This window comes from Misgurnus anguillicaudatus, chromosome 10 (assembly GCF_027580225.2).
Source record: "Misgurnus anguillicaudatus chromosome 10, ASM2758022v2, whole genome shotgun sequence".
NCBI classification, from domain to species: domain Eukaryota; kingdom Metazoa; phylum Chordata; class Actinopteri; order Cypriniformes; family Cobitidae; genus Misgurnus; species Misgurnus anguillicaudatus.
Window position 1 is genome coordinate 16,915,690 of NC_073346.2, and position 21,535 is coordinate 16,937,224.

At 37.0% G+C, this 21,535-nt stretch overlaps 3 protein-coding genes across 5 annotated transcripts; 1 reads left to right on the forward strand and 2 right to left on the reverse strand.

Moving 5' to 3' along the window:
- Nucleotides 1–191: 191 nt before the first annotated feature.
- Nucleotides 192–8,261, forward strand: rnf115a (ring finger protein 115a). 2 transcript variants are annotated; one of them, XM_073871981.1, is made up of 9 exons: nucleotides 192–348; nucleotides 1,399–1,457; nucleotides 3,145–3,199; nucleotides 3,362–3,630; nucleotides 5,368–5,436; nucleotides 6,692–6,764; nucleotides 6,857–6,950; nucleotides 7,136–7,246; nucleotides 7,383–8,261. In XM_073871981.1, exons 1-9 carry the CDS (start codon nucleotides 271–273, stop codon nucleotides 7,511–7,513), a joined length of 939 nt encoding a protein of 312 aa, XP_073728082.1. In that variant the 5' UTR covers nucleotides 192–270; the 3' UTR covers nucleotides 7,514–8,261. The 2 variants fall into 2 exon arrangements, with proteins under 2 accessions (XP_073728082.1, XP_073728083.1); XM_073871982.1 differs by having other exon boundaries at nucleotides 7,139–7,246.
- Nucleotides 8,262–11,347: 3,086 nt separating this feature from the next.
- On the reverse strand, nucleotides 11,348–17,148 carry gba1 (glucosylceramidase beta 1). The gene is made up of 10 exons (XM_055209727.2): nucleotides 16,850–17,148; nucleotides 16,562–16,759; nucleotides 15,839–15,985; nucleotides 15,066–15,199; nucleotides 13,257–13,429; nucleotides 12,921–13,158; nucleotides 12,622–12,846; nucleotides 12,335–12,498; nucleotides 11,861–11,977; nucleotides 11,348–11,768 (listed from the first exon to the last, which is right to left on the reverse strand). Exons 1-10 carry the CDS (start codon nucleotides 16,899–16,901, stop codon nucleotides 11,663–11,665), a joined length of 1,554 nt encoding a protein of 517 aa, XP_055065702.1. The 5' UTR covers nucleotides 16,902–17,148; the 3' UTR covers nucleotides 11,348–11,662.
- A 134-nt stretch (nucleotides 17,149–17,282) lies between these two features.
- dap3 (death associated protein 3) lies at nucleotides 17,283–21,443 on the reverse strand. Of its 2 annotated transcripts, XM_073871984.1 has the most exons (13): nucleotides 21,285–21,443; nucleotides 20,895–20,940; nucleotides 20,663–20,784; nucleotides 20,370–20,471; nucleotides 20,135–20,243; nucleotides 19,916–20,008; nucleotides 19,702–19,832; nucleotides 19,076–19,166; nucleotides 18,769–18,920; nucleotides 18,550–18,609; nucleotides 18,379–18,468; nucleotides 17,607–17,724; nucleotides 17,283–17,475 (listed from the first exon to the last, which is right to left on the reverse strand). In XM_073871984.1, exons 2-13 carry the CDS (start codon nucleotides 20,935–20,937, stop codon nucleotides 17,390–17,392), a joined length of 1,197 nt encoding a protein of 398 aa, XP_073728085.1. In that variant the 5' UTR covers nucleotides 20,938–20,940; nucleotides 21,285–21,443; the 3' UTR covers nucleotides 17,283–17,389. The 2 variants fall into 2 exon arrangements, with proteins under 2 accessions (XP_073728085.1, XP_073728086.1); XM_073871985.1 differs by lacking the exons at nucleotides 20,895–20,940; nucleotides 21,285–21,443 and having other exon boundaries at nucleotides 20,621–20,740.
- Between the last annotated feature and the right edge of the window lie 92 nt (nucleotides 21,444–21,535).

Consider the following 21,535-nt stretch of genomic DNA (forward strand, 5'->3'; position numbering starts at 1 on the left):
GAGTGATATGAAGTAAAGTACTGTGTGGTGCATGCAGCGATCGTATCAGGTGGTGCTTATACGATTACTGAATATATACGATGGTATTGACATAGATAATGCGTTTGATAATTTATTCCTAAATAAACTTTTGAACCGATACATTCAATGATCCATCCGAATGATCCGACTCTCCCAAAAGAATCGAGTCTCACAGAGCTCGTGTCAGAGCGGAGCTCCACCCTCTGCAGTGGGCGGAGCAACGCTGTTTGGGACAGTTTCACGGAAAACATGGCGGAGGCAGCGGCGGTCCCTCCGCATCGCTTCTTCTGTCACTGTTGTAAGGGTGAAGTAAGCCCCAAATTACCGGTGAGTTCCCCTCGGTTGAAATGCGCCCGCCGTTTCGTATTGGCGAGTTCCGTCAGTGGTGTCGCTGGTTTCTCCGGTTTCGCTGTTGTGCTAAAGTTAGCATGCTAGCTCGTAGCAGTTCATCAGCCTGATTTGGGTGAAGGGCCCGTTGTGTCTTCTTGTTTGTATATATACACGCTAAAATACGTGTGTTTATGGTTGTTTTATGAGGACTTGTGCTGGTCCACTTAGCAATTGAGAGAACTAACCAGTTTATGTTCACCACAGACGCTAACACTCATTCAGCAATCCAGTGAACGCAGAGTCTTCTGTTTGGTTATGTTTCTGTGGTGTATTTCTGTATAGATTTGTAATTGTCACGTGAATTCAGATTACATACGTTTATATTTTTATGTGGTTACCCTTTAGAAGTACATTTATGAATGTGATTCGTTTGCCGGAGACAGAGGCAATACTTTTTAAAGCGAAAGCGAAATGTTCCTGTTTTACTCAATGGTAATGTCGCATTGTATGCGTATAACTGAAATATGTGAATGTTAGTGTTAATTTTACTTGTTGGTCAGTGTGTCAGTAAGTCAAACCATGAGAATGAGTATAGTATGTAATCCCTTGTTTACTCATATGAAACACCTGCTTGTTGTGTTGTTATAAAGAGACGTAGGACAACGCTGCATTGTACAACAAGCTAACGTTACTGTATAGTGTACATAGTGTGACAAACTGGTTTCATACATGTCAAGAATAAGCACCCATTGGCATTCCTTTGTTAGAGATCCATAGGATGACTGGTTCAAATCTGAAAACAAAATAGGGAAGGAGTCTCTGATGAATCAACTAGAAATTGGTGTAACCCATATTGCAGGGAGTGTCTCTCCCCTACAAGGCTTTTTGCTTTAAAATTCAAATGAATGTGTTTTGCTGCTACGCAAATTTGTGTGTTTTTTAAAGAAACACATTTTTGTTGTTTACAGTGTTGTGCAAGTGTGATCAACTTATTTTATTTTGTTTATGCATATATTGTGTTTTCATTGTGGTTTGCTCTGTGTTTAGGAGTATATATGTCCCAGATGTGATTCTGGCTTTATCGAGGAGGTTACAGAAGATTCAAGGTGAGCTTTTCATTGGTACTGCACTTCCTCATTCATTGTATCTAATGGCATGTTGCAACTCCTGCACTGCCAGATGATGGCTCAATACTTGGAGTAATGTAAATACATATTATATCTACTATGTACTCTTGAATTTAAAGCACCACCAAACTGGCATGGAAAATAAAAAATAAAAAAATCAGCAGGGTTATAAAACTGGAATTTTTAAGGCTTTGTGATTTTATTATTATGTTGGCTTGAGAAGGCCAACATTCTGTTATTTACAACATTTATGTTTTTTTAAAGGAATAGTCCATTTTCTTAAAAGAAAAATCCAGATAATTTACTCACCTTTGCAGGATTTTTCTCATTTTAATGGACTTTAATGGAGCCCAACATTTAATACTTAGCTCAACACTTTTTTCGGCGGAGTTTCAAAGGACTGTGGACGATCCCGGATGAGGCGTGGGGGTCTTGTCTGGCGAAACGGTTGTCATTTTTGACGGGAAGGATGGAAGGTATGAACTATTGAAGCACAACTTTTCGTCTAGGTCCGGTCCAGCGTGACCTAAAGTAAATGCGTAGTGACGTAGGGAGGTCACATGTTACATATATGAAATGCACATTTGCGGACCATTTTAAACAATAAACTGACACAAAGACATTAATAAGTATCATTCCACATACAACAACGTCGGAACGGTCCTCTTTCTCAACACTTGTAAACACTGGGGCGGAGTTTCGCGTTCGTCCTCTGTGACCTCTTGACGTCATGACGTATTGCGTAGGGTCACGCTGGCGCATCACGACGGGACCTAGACGAGAAGTTGTGGTTTGGGGGTGCATATTTTTTGTTTTTCTTGTCAAAAATGACAGTGGTTTTGCTGGGTGGGACCCTTGTGCCTCGTTTGGGATCGTTTGTGGTCCTTTGAAACTCTGTTGAAAAAAACTGTCACGTGTTGAGTGTTGGTTGTTGGTGTCTATTAAAGTCCATTAAAATGAGAAAAATCCTGCAAAGTTTTCCTCAAAAAACATAGTTTCTTCTCGACTGAACTAAGAAAGACATCAACATTTTGGATGGCATGGTGGTGAGTAAATTATCTGGATTTTTTGTTTAAGAAAATGGACTAATCCTTTAAGCAGAGAGAGATATGTCATGGATCTCATTAAATTACATTTAATTTCAGCATAATTTGTGTCTAAAACAACATTTTGTAAATCAAGGGGAAAGGAATTTCTTTCTTGTTGTGTCCATCAGCTGTACTAAAATGTGTGTTGATAAGGCCATGTGTCCACCAAAGCGTTTAAACGTGGCTGAAAATGCCAGGCGCTCTTCTAAAAATGGCAACTGTTGGCACTTGACAGCGTTTCTTTAGCTAAGCACTTGTTGCTATTATACGTCTGGTTTATCAGTCTTTGTGCAATGTGCTGGTTGGTGGGTGTGCCATTTGTCCTGCCCTTCCTCCTCTGTGATTGGACGACAGAGTAGAAAGTGACATTGACGAGTTCAAGAACATTTTTCAAACACCGAATGCCGGCGCTCAGCTACCGCCCGTTTTTTAAAAGCTTGGCACTTCCATTGAAAACATGCTGGACACAGGAAAAACACTCAGGTGGACATGGGGGGCTAAGTGTTATGATGCAGCAATGTAGTTCCTGGCTATCTTAGTGGCCAGGTCTGACATGAATGTGATTGTTTTCCCCTCAGTCTTCTGGACAGTAGTTCAAATAACTTTGATGACACGGCTTCACAGTTTGCCGAGGTATGTGAAGCCCTTCCTTTTAAAACATCTTTTTGTCTGAGGTACAAATTGTGTAGCCATGTATGTACATAATAAGAGCAGGGCAAGATTTTTGTAACAGGCAGGATAAAAATGCATTATTACCTTTTTCATCTCTTCGTAAATATTTCTTTCCCACCATAGCTATGGCAGCTGTTGTTTGTGGAGAGGCCGTTCACTCTGGAACTTGACAGTCCTGAATCCGAGCGAATCCCAGGAGGTGGAAGTGGCTCTGGGATTCTTGGAGCTGGGCCATTCGGCGGTTCTGTCCCAGGTGGGCTTGGTGGGCACTTGGCTGGCCCTCTAGGTGGAGGGGAGCACTGGGGTCCTGGTCGTCCTTCACGTCTTCACAGTCAGAGGAGATACCGATCCAGAGGAAGCAGTCGGCCGGATCGCTCTCCTGCCGTTGAGGGGTAGGTTTTTCCCTAACACAGTTTCTCACTTGATCATACGTTTTTGCCTTATGGGGCAGTTTCCCCAAAGGGTTTAGATAAATCCTGGACTAGGCCTTAGTTAGTTAACATTAAGACATTTAAGTCTTTTTTTTACAAATATACCTTGCAACAACTATTCTAGTGTGCATGTTGAGACCAAACAATGGCACTGATATATATTAAGATATCTCAGTAAAAGGTGTTTTTAAATGAGGGCAGCATTTTAGCCTGGGACTAGGATAAGTCCTGCCTGGGAAACCGCCCCATATGTTGCATTTTAAGGGGGTCTTGATATGCTTTATAAATGTATTTATTGTGTGATGTTAATGCGGTTGAGCATAAAGTAGATCAGTAAAGTCACAAACCTCAAAGTCCACTCTAATCATTAGTGATCATCTCTATGCCCTAATAATCACTTCCAGTACTTTATCATCCACCAAGAAAGATATTCTGTTTGATAGGTTTAATTTTTTGAATGGTTTACATTATCACATCTGAAAATATATAGCCAATTAAAAAATAAAAAACGCACAACTATAAAACATCCTGTTCAAGTCATGGTTGCAAAGGTGGTTCTAGTCGATCAGATTGTTGTACATTTTCATGATTTGACTCAATCTCGAATTGATATGGCCAAAATGACGCTATTGTTAGTGTTTATGTAAAGGAGTCTATCTAGTGTGTGAAAGCCAAGCAGTGTGTGAACCTCATTTCCCGATCTAAGTGTGCTGTAGTGACATACGCTAGACGCTGTGGCCTTTAGCCACAATTTGTTAGGGTGCCCGACACTCATGTCAGACTGATTGCCAGTTTGGAGCAGGTATGGGTAGGACTGGTTACATTTACTACACCTGAAAGCTGAAGCTTGTGGTTATAGTGAGGTGCAGGACATTTTCAAACCAAACTCTAATCAGGTGACCAGTCACTACAGTCTGTGCAAAGTAGACTGAGGAATTTGGAAAGGGAGGTTTTAAAAATATTTAGCATTATTAGTTTTATATATTTTGTTTACTTGTGTACTTACATTATGCCAAACGTCGACAGTGGAGGTGCAGACTTCACGGCATCATAAAACTATTATGCCAGTGTTGCTGTTTTGTGACCTCTAGCGCAAAAACATATTGTGCCTTTAGCGGGATAGTTCCCCCCAAAAGGATAATTCTGTCATCATTTTCTCATCCTCATGTGTATGGGTTTCTTTTCTATGATGAACACAAAAGAAGATATTTTGGTAAATGATGGTAAGCAGTAGCACACAGCTGATTGTAACAATTGACTTCCATAGTAGAAAAACAAATGTTATGGAACTATTGTGATAAATAATAAAGATATTTTAATAAATGATGGTAAGCAAGCACACAGTTGACGGTACCCATTGAATTTTTGTCACATTTGTTTTTTCTTACTATGTCTTCTTTTGTGTTCACCAGAAAAAAAGAAATTCATACAGATGAGGATGAGAAAATAATGATTTCATTTTTGGGTGAACTATCTTTGAAAAGAAACGGGAACAGTGAAGTAAATTTAGCAGACTTAGCAAGTTTAGCAATGAAAATTAAATGAAAATGTGCAGCTGTTGAAGTTTACATATGCACTATATAATATTCAGCTGATTTATAAAATACTTCATGAAATGTCAACAAGAAATGAAGGAATTTAGCAGAATTCCCCAGCACAAGTATCAGTTCCTCACTTATGTCTCTTCTCTCTTTCCAGAATAGTACAACAATTTCTCGCAGGTCTTTTTGCCAATTCAGGAGTACCAGGTTCTCCTCCACTGTCATGGTAAAGATATTTTTTTATCTCTGGCCTATCATGCTAGCCAAATGTAACCATTTAATATCTAGGACTGTGACTAATATAATGCTTTTGTAGTCAGTTTCTGAATTTGCAGACATTTTCCTCTAAATATTTGCCTTTGTTATTTCAGCTCGTTTTTAAGAAAAAAATTAAAAACAAATAATTTTTAAAGATTTTGGTTCCAAAACTCAATAAATCAATTTTTAATAATTTCTATAAAAACGTGTTTTCTATACCAAGAAAGTGACAAGATGAAAACCACAATTTTCTGTTACAAACTTTCACATTGCATCTTTAGGTTAACATAACATTAAAAATTCAAATCCATAATTTGATTTTCAAAGATTTATTATAAAAACTTTTTTCTACAAAATGCAAATCCAAGTTTTTTTTTCAAAATGCTATAAATCTATTGAATCAATATATAAATGTGCATTCATCACAGAAAACCACCACAGGTTTATCAATGCCATCAAAAGTATTATTTAGGTTCTTTTTTGTTTGTTGATCACGAAGGACAAAATAGATGAGAAAACTAGGATTCGATCATCATTGTTTACAATGCATGGAATGGTGTGTTGTGATTGGTTAAGCGGATTTATTGCATTCTGCAGAGAAGGAGGAGTGCTGTTTGTCACGATTTGGGGGAAAAAAGGGAGAGAAAGTGACAGATTAACAAGGCAGATATCGGACTTTGTGTAAAATGAAGAATTTACTTTTTAATACTGACCAGATATGATAGTTTTTTTTAAATGCCGTTTATCGGATTTTGGAACCAAACTCTTACTGTTTTTTTATGTTGTCTTTAAAGGGATAGTTCACACAAAAATGAAAATTCTGTCATCATTTTCTCATCTTCATGTTGTTCTAAACCTGTATGAATTTCTTTTTTCTGATTAACACAAAAGAAGAGAATTTGATAAATGATGGTAAGAAGAACAGATGATTGTAACCATTGACTTAAATAATAGGAAAAACAAATACGATGGTATTCAGCTGTGTGCTTACATGTACCATGATTGAGCAAAATATCTTCTTTTGTGTGTTAATCATTTGTGACCTTGTCTTTGAAATCCAGACTAAATTTTGAACATCACTTTGATTTTAATCTTTGACATGGTTTTACAGTTATAATGCCATATGGTAAATGTGTTAAATGTATGTAATATTTTTATCTGTATTTAAAACATTTCTGAAAGCAAAAAGGCAATCACATTTATATGCATGTGTCGTGTTATAGGACAGGCATGTTGCACTCAAACCCAGGGGACTACGCCTGGGGACAGGGGGGTCTGGATGCAGTCATCACACAGGTAGTTAAACAAGCGGTAATCATGCACATGTGAATGTTACTAGTTTTGTGACTCTTCTGTATAAATGCTAATAATGTCTGTCTCTCACACAGTTATTGGGTCAGTTTGAGAACACAGGTCCCCCTCCTGCAGAGAAAGAGAAAATTTCCTCCCTCCCCACCATTATCATCACTCAGGAACAGGCTGGTCAGTCTCTTCTTTCTCTTAATTTTCCTTTCAACCTCTACTGCACAGTGTGTTGTTTTAATTGGGATATAAGACACAGTGGGAGCCATTCACATGCTAGTCCGTAGACGAATTGTAATACATATTTAAAGCAATTATTATCTACTGCAATCGCATTACTCTCACCCTGTGCATGCTGTCTCTAGCAGACTGCAATATGGAGTGCCCTGTATGTAAAGAAGACTACACAGTTGGTGAGCCGGTCAGGCAGCTGCCCTGTAACCACATCTTCCACAGCGACTGCATCGTGCCCTGGCTTGAAATGGTGAGAGAAACAAGGAAAGGAACAGGAAATGATTTGATTTTAAGTTACAACCCTTGTGTACAGTTAGTACTTTACATATATTTATTTATTTTATTATACTTATACGTCACTAATATGTAATACTTTCTTTGAAATGCACGACACGTGTCCTGTGTGCAGGAAGAGCCTGAACGGAGATGACAGCAGCACTCAGTCATCATCATCAGAGTCTTCCTCCCTAAACACTGATCCTCGCACACCGGAGAGATGGTCCTTCTGAGACGCACACATTTATACATGTCCACTGTCTCACCCTTTGACTATGTTTGTTTTTCCTCTTTGTCCCACCATACTGATGTATTTTATGGTTTGTTTACTACTTTTGTCTAACGCAGCCCTGATCAGTTTCATCGAATGTATCCACCATATTTCTGGGTCTGTTTATGTTTTTTTCACAACATTTACCCTATTCTGTTTGCACCCTGAATTAACAAAGAATGCAGGATGAGGGTAGGGTCAGACATATATTGTTGCTATAGCAGCACGACTCCCAACTTATATTTAGATTGTACAGTGTTACGCGTCATATAGTGACCAACTGTACACCCTGGGTAGCACCTCTTATCTTTCAATGTGAATTTTTGTCGGAACGGGGTGCTGTGTCTTTGAAAGTCGCTTTACTCCCCGGCCTCTCGTTGTTATCAGAACTTTTCATTATTTACTCTGAAGTCATGAATTTTTATATCTCTTCCCTACATCTCTGGTGTGTATATATATCACAAACCCATTGGCGTCATTCAGTTGTTTAATTGCTGTAGCTCAATTTCTTTTCACTTTCATTTCTATTGCAGTTTTTCTAATGTAAATAATTTTAGTTGGAAAACTCATTTAAGGAACACAGAAAAAAACTGAAAATGAAAATGATGTTGAATCGCTAAATATTAAAGTATATATAAATATATATTATATGATGTGTACGACCATGATGTATTAATAATAAAATGCAATAAAAACAGGAAATATGTGGATCTTGCTATGACACAGGATTACCTACATTGGGTATAACCACAATAACTAATGCATTCAGATGCTCGTATGTAAGGGAAAATGTACAGTCATGGTTGCTATTGCAAAATAAACCCCTACAGGGTAATGAGGAACCTACAGAGGATTGAGATTATTTTGCTATATTGACGGGCTGACTACATTATTTCGCTTGGCATCTTGCCACATATTAGATAAAAAAAAGTTAAAATGCAAAACCCTCTAAGTACATCTGACATGTTTCTTATAAATTACCTTTTAAAACAGGCTCTTATGTTTAGGTTCAGTAATTTCCTTTTAAAGGTTATTAGTCGGTAATTAAAATGCCTTATTTTTGCAAATGTCACTTTTGTCATTACGTGGGTATTTTGTGTTTTGCTGCAAAACTCTTTTAAGTGTATGCAAGCTTTTTTGCAAAACCAAAAAATCGAAAAATCTCTACTGAAGATGCAACTAGAAACATTGCAAATAATGAAAGCCGGAGTATAAAAATTAAGAAACTAAACCACACATTAAAGGGGACAGTTTACCCAAAAATGGAAATTCTGTCATCATTCACCCACCCTCATGTTGTTCCAAACCAGTTTTTTTATTATTTTGATGAACACAAAAGAAGACATTTTGATAAATGCACACAGCTGATTGTAACCATTGACTTCCATAGTAGGAAAACTAATATTAAGGAAGTATTTTGATAAATGATGGTGAGCACACAGTTAATGGTACCCATTAAATTGCACGCATTCATTTGTGTGGTTACCATCATGTATCAAAATATCTTCTTATGTGCTCATCAGAAAAAAGATAATTATACAGGTTTAGAACAACTTGAGGATGAGAAAATAATGACACAATTTTCCTTTTTGGGTGAACTATCCCTTTAAGGGGCTTTGTGATCCACGTGACTGCCACAATCAAGTTGTATTCAGGTCCGAGTGCGTACCCACAAGGAACCCAAGTTTGAATGCAAAACAGGGTAGTTTTTGATGAAGATGTAATTTGTGCTGAGAGTATTCGGTAATATCATGATCTCATTTTTGACCAAGGTGCCGTTTAGTTACTTTCCATGAAATTATGAGTTTAAAATTAAGCACTCTATTGTTTAAATATATGTGAAACCTTTAATTTGCCCTGTTAACGTAGCCTGGATATGCGAATGGTGGTTATCAGACCATTGGATGGCACAATTGACCAATCAGTATCAAGCATTCCGGTGTGTTGTGTAATGTTTAACCCTTTAACTGCCAGCTCAACCAAACGGTTGAGCACATTTTGAGTCCCTATATTTTATTGAGATGAGTACCTAACTTAACTCAAGCTGATTGAGCCATCTCTACTATTTATTTAAGATATGTTTTGCCAAAAAAATCCACTAGATATCAATGTATCAATCAACAGCACTTGTCACAACACATCTTGTTATGTGGATTTTAGAAATAAAAAAATCACTTCTGTTATATGAACTGTTCTTGTTGAAATTTTGCAAGGAAACCATATTTTTTTGACATATTACACTGTAAGAGCCCTAACTTTACAAAATTATGTTACTTGGTGCCATGAAAAAACTTTCAAATGTTTTGAATAATTTTTCAAAAACATGCTCAACCAAACGGTTGATTTGTCACTTAATGGTAAAAGTAGAAAAGCTAAGGTAATGTTTTCAGATCATCCATTTCTGCAGTCAGAGTGTACTATTTGCTATGAAATATACATTTCTGATCATTCACAGCTATGAATATTACACAGCTATTGTTATTTCTTATTTAATATATTGAGATCATTTCTTAAGTATGTTTTTTTGCCACTTCTGGATATTTTTTTGAAATAACTATAATGAATTCATATAATTAATGTATGGAAATCATAATTACTCATTAATTAATCAATAATTACTTCTTAAATGATGTTTTAAATTGTTTGAAGGATTGTTTGCAATGTTGGCTTACTCTACACAGCATTGCTGGTTTACAAAGAAATGTTAAAGGGGCCATGTCACAAGACTTTTTTAAGATGTCAAATAAATCTTTGGTGTCCCCAGAGCACATATGTGATGTTTTAGCTCAAAATATCATATCAATAATTTATTATAGCATGTTAAAATTGCCACTTTTCAGGTGTGAGCAAAAATGTGCAGTTTTGGGTGTGTCCTTTAAAATGCAAATGAGCGGATGAAGTGCAAACATCGATCACAATGATGGTGGTTTGTTGAAATTGAAACTTAGTTGTGCTGTGAATTATTTTCTCTGTCTCTCCCTCTCTGGATTAAAACACTGGAAATGGCAGTGCTGTGGTTGGAAAGTGCAAATTAAGGGGTAGTATTATTATAATAAGGGCTCCTTCTGACATCACAAGGGGAGCCACATTTCAATTACCTGTTTTTTCACATGCTTACAGAGAATGGTTTACCAAAACTAAGTTACTGGGTTGATCTTTTTCACATTTTCTAGGTTGATAGAAGCACTGGGCACCCAATCATAGCACTTAAACATGGAAAATCTCAGATTTTCATGCCATGACCCCTTTAATTTATCTAAAAAAAAGACAAAAAAATTATTTTGCACTACCAAACTTGACAGTGTGTTTCTTAAATCATAAAAAACTAATATGCCATTGTATTACTATCTTTGGCATTCTTTTATTTTAGGTTTTAAATGCAGAAAGTCCTTATTTTTTGTTAATTTTGGTCATTTTTATTGCAAAAAACATGAAAACATGTCATGTCCTGCGTTAAAATGAAAACCTGAAATATTTTAATATGTTATACTTCAATAAATAAAGAAGATTAAATATACAAAACCATTTTATTTGGATTATGTTTGTAAAAAATTAGTATTATAGTTCATATTTTCTAATTTCCATAGTATGTGTTTGAATTCCTTTAAGTGACATATCAACCGTTTGGTAGAGGCCGATTTTTAAAAAATTATGGGATGTGTTGAAAAAAAATACATTGATTGTGTTAAGTGGTGACATAAGGAGATAAGAAATGCAAACAAAAAATTTTTCAAATGCCTTTTTCTTGGTGTGGCAGTTAAAGGGTTAAGGACCCCCTTATATAGAAATATTTACATAAACATCTTTGTTGTTTTTATTGCTCAAGGTGAATTGTGCATAGCGTCAGTGCAATGTAGCTCATGAATTGTCGTCACTTTTTAAAACATCAACAATTTGTTAAAACAAAATGTAAATAATTATCTTCATCCATAAATTACAATAATTGCTACAATTGATCATTTGAGTGTCATATGTTAGCATATGTTAACAGTGCCTGCTGTAATCATACAGTCATTTAAAATGTTAGCGTTTTAAAGAACAACTGAAATGATTTGGCCGAGTTACTCTTTATGGTCCATGTATAAGCAATTAACCCAGTATTGGGTTGCATTCAGCGTCTGCTCCAAAGCAAAGTGAGGATGGAGTGAGATGGGGCGGTTGATGTCAAAAAGCCCAGCGTTTGATCCCAAACCTCAAACTGTACCTCCTCTTCCGACCTGCAGAAATTATATAAAGTTTTCATATGAAGCAGCACATACCATCATAATGTATAACATGTTAAGCCTGTATGATAACCGAACGTTCTTACCTGTTGAGAATGATCAACACGGCTGAACCATCAGGTCTGATAAAACTCGAAAGTTCCAGGACAGTGCTCTTACTAATGGACACGCCCACTCTCTGTGACCCCTCCCACAGGAACTTGCTGTTAGATTTGAAAATATATTAATAGTTAATTCAATAAAAAGAAGTGCATTTTGTTCAGCATAACCTTTTGGAAAGTCCACTGCTGTATTTGGATTATATAACCGAGTTCAAAGAAACATAGCAGTTTTACACAACCCATTTATAACTAAATTAAAGCCAAGTGCCTACTATTAAGTTTATAATTCAATTCCAGCTATGGCTGTCCAGCACTAAACATGTATGCCAGTAAAAGCTGCTTCTCTATGTGTTTCGAAAGGGAAAGGTGAGCTGTGGTCTAAGCCGTTGGTTGCAATTCACAATCTCACCACTAGATTCCATTAAAAATCTACACAGTGGACCTTTAAATGCATCTTACCTGAAATGGGCCATGCTGTAGAAGGTGGGCTGCTTGTAGAAGATGTCTTTACTCGGGTCCACAATGATAGGGCTGTCCACAAAGTTCTTCACCCAGTTTGGCCCACCACCCTGATCGAGTGCCAAGTTCCAGTCTGTCCAGCCTGTTACATAGTTATTCAGGTCCTATGCAAGAGATAAGGCAATACAATGATAAGTTATAAACCTTAACCTGAAGGTAAACCTTTAGTTATATTCAGTATATGTTTCAACAAAACTTTATTATGAATTAAATATTAATATAAGCACCTGTATGATGTCATGTGCATAGTCCTCTGCTCTGTCCCAGCTGCCTAAACGCACACCCCGATCCGCCGGATTCCATCCAGAACACGCCTCTGTTGCGAACAGGAAATACTCTGGGAAGAGATGATGTGTGGTTCCTAGGGTGATGTCAGGAGGTGCGATATGATCAAAGTACCAGTGAACGCCAACACCATGCACATAGCGCGCAGCGTGTACGTCACTCAGAACCTACAACAGTGAGAGAGGCACTTTAGCCTAACATCATCAACCCTTCTTTCTATTCGCCCATCCTATCTACTTACAATTTTGGCCCAGTATGGAAGGAGAAGTCGTTGATCATCCAGAATCATCAGGCGGATTTTGGCAAATGGTGAGGAATGGAGCGCTGGACCGAGATCCAGGGCGATCCAGTCGCGTTGTGTCTCCGGAGTAAATCCCAAAGCCTGAAAGCTGTAATTCGTCATTCGACCAGCGGTTGGCTCGTTGCCTGAAGTCAATGCCCAGAATGAAAGATTATACTTTCCATATTCCTCAAGAAATCTGCAGGACAAGAGAATACACCTTAATGTCTAAATTTAAATGTATTGTGTGTTTGTTACTGTCATGTATCTGGCATTCAATACTGTGATCAAGTATACCTGATATAGTACTGAGCCCAGGTTTTATGCTCTTTTCCTCCTGGCTTTCCAATGAGGGAGCCTTTTCCTATTAGTGCACCATTGGTTTTCAGCCAGGCAGGGGCGCTCCAGGCACTGGCAAACAGAGATAGAGGTCGAGCGGAGAGAGCCTGGGCCCGCTGCAGCAGGGGAATCTGGCAAAATAATGAAATTAATTAAAGGCGGAGTCCACGATGTTTGAAAAACGCGTTGGAAAAGGAGACGGGCCAACTACCAAAACACACTTATAGCCAATCAAATCAAATCAAATGGCAGGTTGCGTATGTGTGGGGCGGGTCTATCAACAGAAGGTCCAGATTCTATTGGGGTAGGGGCGTGTTTGTTTGGGTGATTTCAAATATCAACATTGGCTTTCAAACATCGTGGACTCCGCCTTTAATATAGCAAAACATGACTGACTATTTCAAATATATAAACAGATATTCTGAGCCAGAGCATTTGTGAAATAATGGCTGTTAATACCAGTATACTGAATGCAGCACAATATATATGGGTCAATGACGTGATGTTAATTTTTTTGTCTATAGACGGTTTCATCGGACGCACGTACGCTGACGCGATACACGTCTGGATCCGAACTTTACTTTCTGTTTCGTTTTTTTTTTATGGTCTGGCTAGTTGCTAAACTGACCTCTTGAACAAATGTCTCGTCGAAAATAACAAATGTTTTGGTTTCCTAGGTAATCTATGTGTTGTTTTTCTTGTTATATAAATAAAAAAAATTGTTATTTATTCTTAGCAGAGTTTACCGGAAGTTACGTGTTGACCACGAAAGCCGCTTGTTTATGTTGTTACTGCTGAAACTGTCTATATGGATCAATTAAAAAAAGGGTTAAAATTTCAAAATAAATTTGCAGACTACTTGCATGCATTCTTTTTTTTGAGGACCAAGCCTAAAACATCTGGTTTTATTTCATTTTGAAAGAATATTTGGGGGATAATTGTAAAAATGTCAATGTGGTGTAACAGGTTGTGTGTCAACTGGTGTTACTAGTATATATTTTTTTTAATTAAAATATAAATATATTCATAAAAGAATGTGGAAAAAATATAATCAACTAGATTAGTGTAATATGATTTTTTTACATACATTTTTACATCATTTGTCAAAGATTATTTATAAAACGGAGCTGTTTTCAACATATATCAGAACAAATATTACAAAAACGCATTAAAATTGACATTTAGAAATAACTAATAAATTATATTTTAAAATGATTTTTTATGAGTATGCTTACATGCCATCAAGGTGGATAAAATATTTAATATTTCTCATTCTTTGGCACAATTGGCGGTTACATCATTTTCAGGCCCATTCAGTCTTAACTTTCATAAAAATGCTGCAAATGAATATTTTTATTGCATAAAATTAACACTGTGAAAAACACTGTGCATTGAAATAAACCTGATGCATGTTTTAAAAAAATTGCATCTAGCCAAACAGTTTTTTTTTTCACTGACCAATATACTGTATAGTACATTTTCTTCGACAGTATATTTTCCACATGTAAATGAAAGGTCAAACCAAGTGCATTGCATGGTAAGATAAAGGATTTAATGCAGTAAGCTTGGTTGCATATTATAACAAAAATATTAGATTATTTGGGCTCTGTATGAATACAATATGCAACATGTATTGTTTTGGAAAAGTGAAAACTTATATTATTGCCTCCCTATGATAAATAACTTTTTTCCATATCTTTGTAGGTAGCTTTGGATAAAAGCAACTGCTAAATGCCTAAATGTAAATTCACTCAAGCAATGCCATACCTTCATGTGAATGTCTTCTTCACTCAGGGTGAAATTTTGTAGCTCATAGTCTCCTGGAGAGTCAGCATATGTGTAGAGACGAGTTGAGAAATCACAGCTCGCCATAGGCACTCTCACGACACTGTACTCTATACCTGTAATGGATTATATACAATGCCCTCCATAAGTATTTGGACAGTAAAACTTTGCTCTGTTTGCTGTGGAGACAAGACATGTTAAGGATGAATATGAGACAAAAATCAGAATGTTACATTTTATTGTGTTTCAACACATATGTGCTTTACCAACAACCTGTCATCCCGACTACGATCACATAATACTTACCCTTGTGTTTTCTTCAAGGCCCCCCTATTGCCCACAACAATATTTGAAGGGCCTGCACTTACAATTTCTACCAAATATATAGAAGAGATGAGGGAGATGTATATTCGCTACAAAAATTGCCATTTATTTAATCAATCATTTTAAGTCATCTTGAGGCCCCCTTGGAAAGATGTTGAGGCCCCCTAGTGGGCCCCCGTCCCCTGATTTAAAAACATTGCATTAAATAGAAGTATTCAATTCCAAACATGTTGTTCTGGTGAGTTGGTAAATTGTGTATGTTAATAAACAGGTGAAAAATAAAATGTGACCTTTGTGTTTTAATATTTATGGAGGGTTGGCATAACTTGGCAAGTTAAAAATCGTCACTATTTTTTACTATGACTAGCCGCAGGAATATTATATTTGTGCATACATTTGACACATTTTTCCCTTTCTAAGATATCTCTCACCATCTGGAGAGAAATACTGTGCGAGCAGCTGGTCCTGAGCTCCAGGGGACAGGGAGAGGATGTTCATAGCTGCTGCGTCTGTCATGGCTCCCCCAAATCCTTTAATTCGCTGATACTTCTGATTGGGATTCAGAGTAATCCTGAGAGCTGAAATTCAGTAAAGGAGGAAAGAAAGGGGTGTGCATGTATGACACACAACTGAAAATATAATGCATACACATGGGTGCGACTCAAAACCATTGATAAAGCTTAAAAAATGAAATATTTGGTCTTGCACTTAAAGGTGCAGTGTGTAAATTTTAGCGGCATCTAGTGGTGAGGTTGCGAATTGCAACCAACGGCTCAGTCCACTGCCCAACCCATGCTTTTGAAATGCATAAAGAAGCTACGATAGCCACCACCGGACAAACATTTCATCGTCGGAGACAACTTAGTAAAAAGTTTGTCCGTTAAGGGCTTCTGTAGAAACATGGGGGCACAAAATGGCGACTTCCATGTAAGGGGACCTTCAGTGTATGTAGATAAAAATTTCTCATTCTAAGGTAATAAACACATAACGGTTCATTTTAAAAGGTCTATACACCACTGATAATATAGTTTTGTATATTATTTTGCATTTCTGTCATTAGATACTTTAAAAAGTTACACACGGCACCTTTAATGTTAACGGGTTATTTCATTTAGACATCATGGTCCAAGAGACAACACTTTCAGACCATTCACCTGCTCCTGTGCTGCTCTTCTGAAACTGGCCTTGACTCTTCAATAGTCTGCTGCCAGCTTTACTGCTAACAAACGACAAAAACTGACCCGGATCTGGCAACTGAACCCGTCCAACCGAGTCACAATATGTAGAATTGCACGCGCAGACGACCGAGCCATGACTAAAGTTCAGTGCTTGACATTCTTTGTAATTATCAGCTATATGAGATAAAGACATGAAAATACAAATAAGTAAGACAGTTTGACAGATAGTAATAATCTGATTTTATACCAGCATAGTAAACAAACCTCTTAGAATATTGATAACTCCAACAATGAGCAGAATGAAAACTTCTCTCATTTTGTCACGCGGTCCTTCTGTTACATGTAAACAGCAGCAACGTTTACATCCACTGCGTGATCACGATGTATTCCTTATAAGGTAAATCCATTCAGCGTAGTCATAACGCCGAAAATATAACTATCATTACATGTTAAAATATATTGTCTCCTAAATGTTGCTTAAAGGAAAATAGTCGTGTCTGTTCAGAACACTGTTTATATGCTGTCAACAGTTAATCACGCAGAACTGTAAGCTACTGACTTCCGGTTTCTCTGACAGGCTGAGATCATATGACCACTGCTTCCATCACGTGACATCTCCACATATTTCGAAAGCCTTCGCAAAATATTTTTAAATGATTAATGGCTGATAAGTTGTAAAGGAAATAAAGGCTGTAGATTTTTGTACAGTAACATTTTTATTATGAAATATGCTGCATGCTTATAATAGTTTATTGAGGAATTCACATGATTTACAGGTGCATGAAAGAAAAAGAGACAAGTTCATTACAAAAAAGCACACAATCTTTCCAGGATGGATGGATTTTTGTTGCTGAGAAAGATGAGCTCTTTCTTTCCTTCTTCAGTTAAACCTGATAAAAAAATTTAATTGTTTTAAGTCATGTCAAAACATATCCCAATCACAAAATGAGACACTAGCAAGCTAATTGTTTTTGGTCATAATTTAGCATGTTAATATAACTTAGCATATACATAAACTTACTGTGTGGATGCTGCAGCCAGTTGCGATCTAAATAGTACAAATAACAGCTCTCAAACTCCTTCTCATCGTAGGTGGAAACAGATATGGGAACAAATGGTTCCATATTATCAAACCCTTCCTGAAAGTGAGAAACAGAGGCAACGACAAAAACAGTGAGACAAAGAGAGGGTGCAAATACATTAAGCCCTTTTAACAAATCTGGACAATACACCTATGCACAATGCCCCAGTCAGGTGACCATGTTAGGGAATTTAACAACTGATGATGAAGCACTTGCAAAATTGTAAAAGCAACAGAAAATAAACACACAAAGCTCTGTTAACTTTGGAAATTTGCTCTGTAGTTTAGTGTGTGTGCCACACACAACCTGTAAAGTGAAGCCAAAACATTTTGATCGACCCCTGGTGGCTGGCTGCATTATAGGTCATAAACTCCACCCTTTCCATGTAAACGATTAGGATGTTAGCTAAACTAAAATAAAAATACATTTCAAATAAAAAGTGTTTGTTTTTCGAATAAGTTTGGTTTAAACTTTAAGTAGATGTTATTAAAAAGAGGTGTGATAACTTGATTTGTGTGTTTGAGATGGAGTCAAATGGAAAAAGGGTGAGGACTTGATACTGCAGCTCCACCTCACCACCTTCAAAGGACATTACTGGTGCAAGTTGCTATTTTTTTTAGATATTTTGGCTTCATTTTTTTTTTTTACAATGGAAGTCTATGGAGACAGGTCATTCATCTTCTTTACGGTCTATGATGTTATTGGTCTGACCTCTCCTAGTAGCTCTGCGGGAAGGTAAGCAGACCGTGGTGTGAAAAGTGACCCTGTCTGGGACATAGCTGTGAGAATGGCACCTCCACTCTATGAAAGAAGAGCAGAATGAATGTAAACAACTGATTTTAAAGAAACTAAAGTATGATATCTAGTTAGAGCTTCTTTTACCCAATCGTTTTTCAACATCTTCCTCAGATTATGAATCAGAGTCAGTTCCTCCGGCTCACACTTTATAAAAAGGAACATAAATGTCAGACGTCACACAACTTGAAACTGTATCTAAAATGTATACTGATTAATTATTTTTGATGAAATACAATAAAGGACTATATTTTTAATGTAAACTGTGGTGAAAAGATATACATATGCAAATCTACAGTAACGTACCACGGTCCTGTCCTCTTTCTTAAGAGATGTTTTGCCCCACAAAGCATTTACTCCATCCACAGCCACAGCCAGTTTAAAGGTCCCCTCTGCACTTGCTTGTAGCCTCAGCTCTCGCATCACCGCACCCACCACATCACTACTGCTTTTAACTCGATTTACACCCTGTTTGAGTAAATGATAAACAGACTATTGATAAACCACCATACAAAAGAGAAGTGTCCAATACACAAGAGATCACAGTAACAAAGTACAAAAACGCATCTAGAGAAATGTAACAGTTATTTCCAATGGAAAGATATAATGTGATGATTTACACCCTGATCAACAAGCTCCCCTAAAGGTCGTCCTTCCTCAGTACTTTCTCTCTTTGTCCACACATAACGTTGTGTTGTCTTTATCTGTCCATTTATTTCAAAAATATAAAAGTGAATTTAACATATCAGATAAAAAATAGAGCTGCAAAACGATTAATCGTGACTAATCGTTTGCAGAATAAAAGTTTTTGTTTACATCATATATGCGTGTGTACGGTCAGGTGTATAATAATTATGTATAAATAAACACACACACACACACACACACACACACACAGACACACACACGCAAGTATATATTTAAAAAAAAATGTATGTGTGTATATATATATTTTTTATTAAAATGTTATTTATATTGTATATAATTATAAATACATATATATATATATATATATATAAATCTTAGAATTAAATCTTAGAATTATACATGCATGTATAATTTAATGTTTATATATACATTATATGCACAGTACACACACACATAGATGATGTAAACAAAAACTTGTATTCCGCAAACAATTAGTTGTTTTGCAGCCCTAAAAAAAAAAATTACCAACATATCTAGTAAGTGTAACGTTAGCAAAGAAATAGGTCTCACAATAACCACATTTATTCGTACCTTAGATAAAAAGCGCTCATTGGTCATTTTAAAGTTCTTTAGCCATTGAGATGCCTGGAGTGGCTGATCGAAACGTGAAGGGCGGGAAGAAGAAGGCAGCAGCTCTTTACAGTTCTTTACCCACAGGTGTGCTACAAAGAGAAAGCAGAAAACATAATCAGACTCCAGACTTTCTAGCATATTCTGTCTTTGAATGAAGTTATGCAGAGCTCACCATCAGGTATGTGCAGGATGAGCCAGCCCTGAGTGTAGCAGTAATGCAGGGCATGACACAATGACATGGTCTTTCCCGAACCGGTCAGTCCATCTGATACACATTGTTAAGTGATATACTGACTAATGTTGGAGCCATTGCAAGGAAACAGACACAATGAAGCAAAAGCTAAAGAAACAACTCGCAGGAAATAGGAATGTAATGACTGTGTGAGGATACAAAGTACATAACGAAGAGCAGGGTTGCTGTAGTCAGCTTTTTTAAGATATGAGATAAGCTCCAGTGCTGGATGCCTCACCATCACACTGCCTTCATTAAATGTCTTCATCTGAAACATATAAAAACACCAACATGCAAACCTCAGATTCCCAAGGAGCAACAATCACAAGTCATTGCTTCTAGACTTTGGATTTATTACACCTTTAACTTAAATTGCTGTTCCGCACTGTTGTACCTGCAACTGGAACCGTGGAGGCAGTCCATGAGGGAAAAGTGTGGGGATGTGAGTCTGAGGAAGGGTGTAGTATTGCCCAGCATGTTGATTTGAATGGCATGCCTGATAAAAAAAGAAAGTACAGAGGGTAAGCAAAAAGTTATACCACACCTCAGTGTATAATCATCCATGCAATTGAATGGGCCATTTTACCAGACATTTTTGTTAAATGCTAGTTAACAGTGTGATTTGAATGGTTTGTAGCATGTTACCATATTGATATTTTACTACTGGATGGAGTTTTAAGGACATGCTGGGTCTTGCTCTGAAGTTCTGAAGACTGAAAGCCGATTTGGCTCTGCTGATGCCGTCTCCACAGCAACCGCCTCCAATTGTTGGCCATTTCTACTTGTGTGTAGATGTCTTAACTTCTGTGTTACTGATGATTTGAATATTTCAACTACTATTTAATATGCACTATATTTAACTATGCTTTAATAATATTATATATGAAGTATCTGAACAATGAAACAAACGCAATGACACTTACTGATGGACGCAATCGCAAGGGCAATTTGTGCAGGTTCATGTTCTGTAAGAAAAAGCAAACAGTTTGTACACGGGCAATGTTTTATTACAAAAGTAGTCAGTCTGACAAATACGACCACACACTTCAAGATGACAGCTCAATTTGTAATGACTTGATGTGGACGGGTGACAAAAATCTACGTTATCGCTTGACACATGATTTTATTGTCAAAATATAAACAAATTGCTTCATATTTAGGGTCATGCTTTAAGTAAGAGATTGTCCTGGAATCACGATACCTCCCACTTAAGATTAATGTCGCAGCATGAGTGCATGAGCCAAGAGCGAATACACAACATCAAAATGCCCACTAAAAACAGCAAGACTGACTTATAACAGAAACTTACCAATACTTAAAGTCATACGATGTTTGTAAACTACACTGGGATAAAATGCAAAGAGATAACCACAAAATTCTTGTTGATTTGTCCGACCGTACTGTCACACACCACGGTCGATGGAGGTCGCCATCATTATTTCAAGACCGGAAATTACGCGTGGATAGGCGTGTTCGACTTCATGCGGCACCACAAGAACTGACAGGCAAATGACGTCAAAGTATCGCGAGAGCGAGTCGAAATTTGACTACTTGGTAAGA

Bases quoted from the DNA above. Each gene is read 5' to 3' on its own strand.
- rnf115a (XM_073871981.1), top strand. From the start codon at position 271: ATGGCGGAGGCAGCGGCGGTCCCTCCGCATCGCTTCTTCTGTCACTGT. The intron at 3,200-3,361 runs GTATGTGAAGCC...TTCCCACCATAG, and splicing joins CGGCTTCACAGTTTGCCGAG to CTATGGCAGCTGTTGTTTGT. The intron at 7,247-7,382 runs TTGAAATGGTGA...GTAATACTTTCT, and splicing joins CGACTGCATCGTGCCCTGGC to TTGAAATGCACGACACGTGT.
- gba1 (XM_055209727.2), bottom strand. From the start codon at position 16,901: ATGAGAGAAGTTTTCATTCTGCTCATTGTTGGAGTTATCAATATTCTA. The intron at 13,159-13,256 runs GTATACTTGATC...CTTGTCCTGCAG, and splicing joins TGGGCTCAGTACTATATCAG to ATTTCTTGAGGAATATGGAA. The intron at 11,978-12,334 runs GTAAGATGCATT...CAAATCTAACAG, and splicing joins TACAGCATGGCCCATTTCAG to CAAGTTCCTGTGGGAGGGGT.
- dap3 (XM_073871984.1), bottom strand. From the start codon at position 20,937: ATGAACCTGCACAAATTGCCCTTGCGATTGCGTCCATCAGTAA. The intron at 20,785-20,894 runs GTGTCATTGCGT...AATCATCAGTAA, and splicing joins GCGATTGCGTCCATCAGTAA to CACAGAAGTTAAGACATCTA. The intron at 18,469-18,549 runs GTAAAAGAAGCT...CTTCTTTCATAG, and splicing joins AGATGTTGAAAAACGATTGG to AGTGGAGGTGCCATTCTCAC.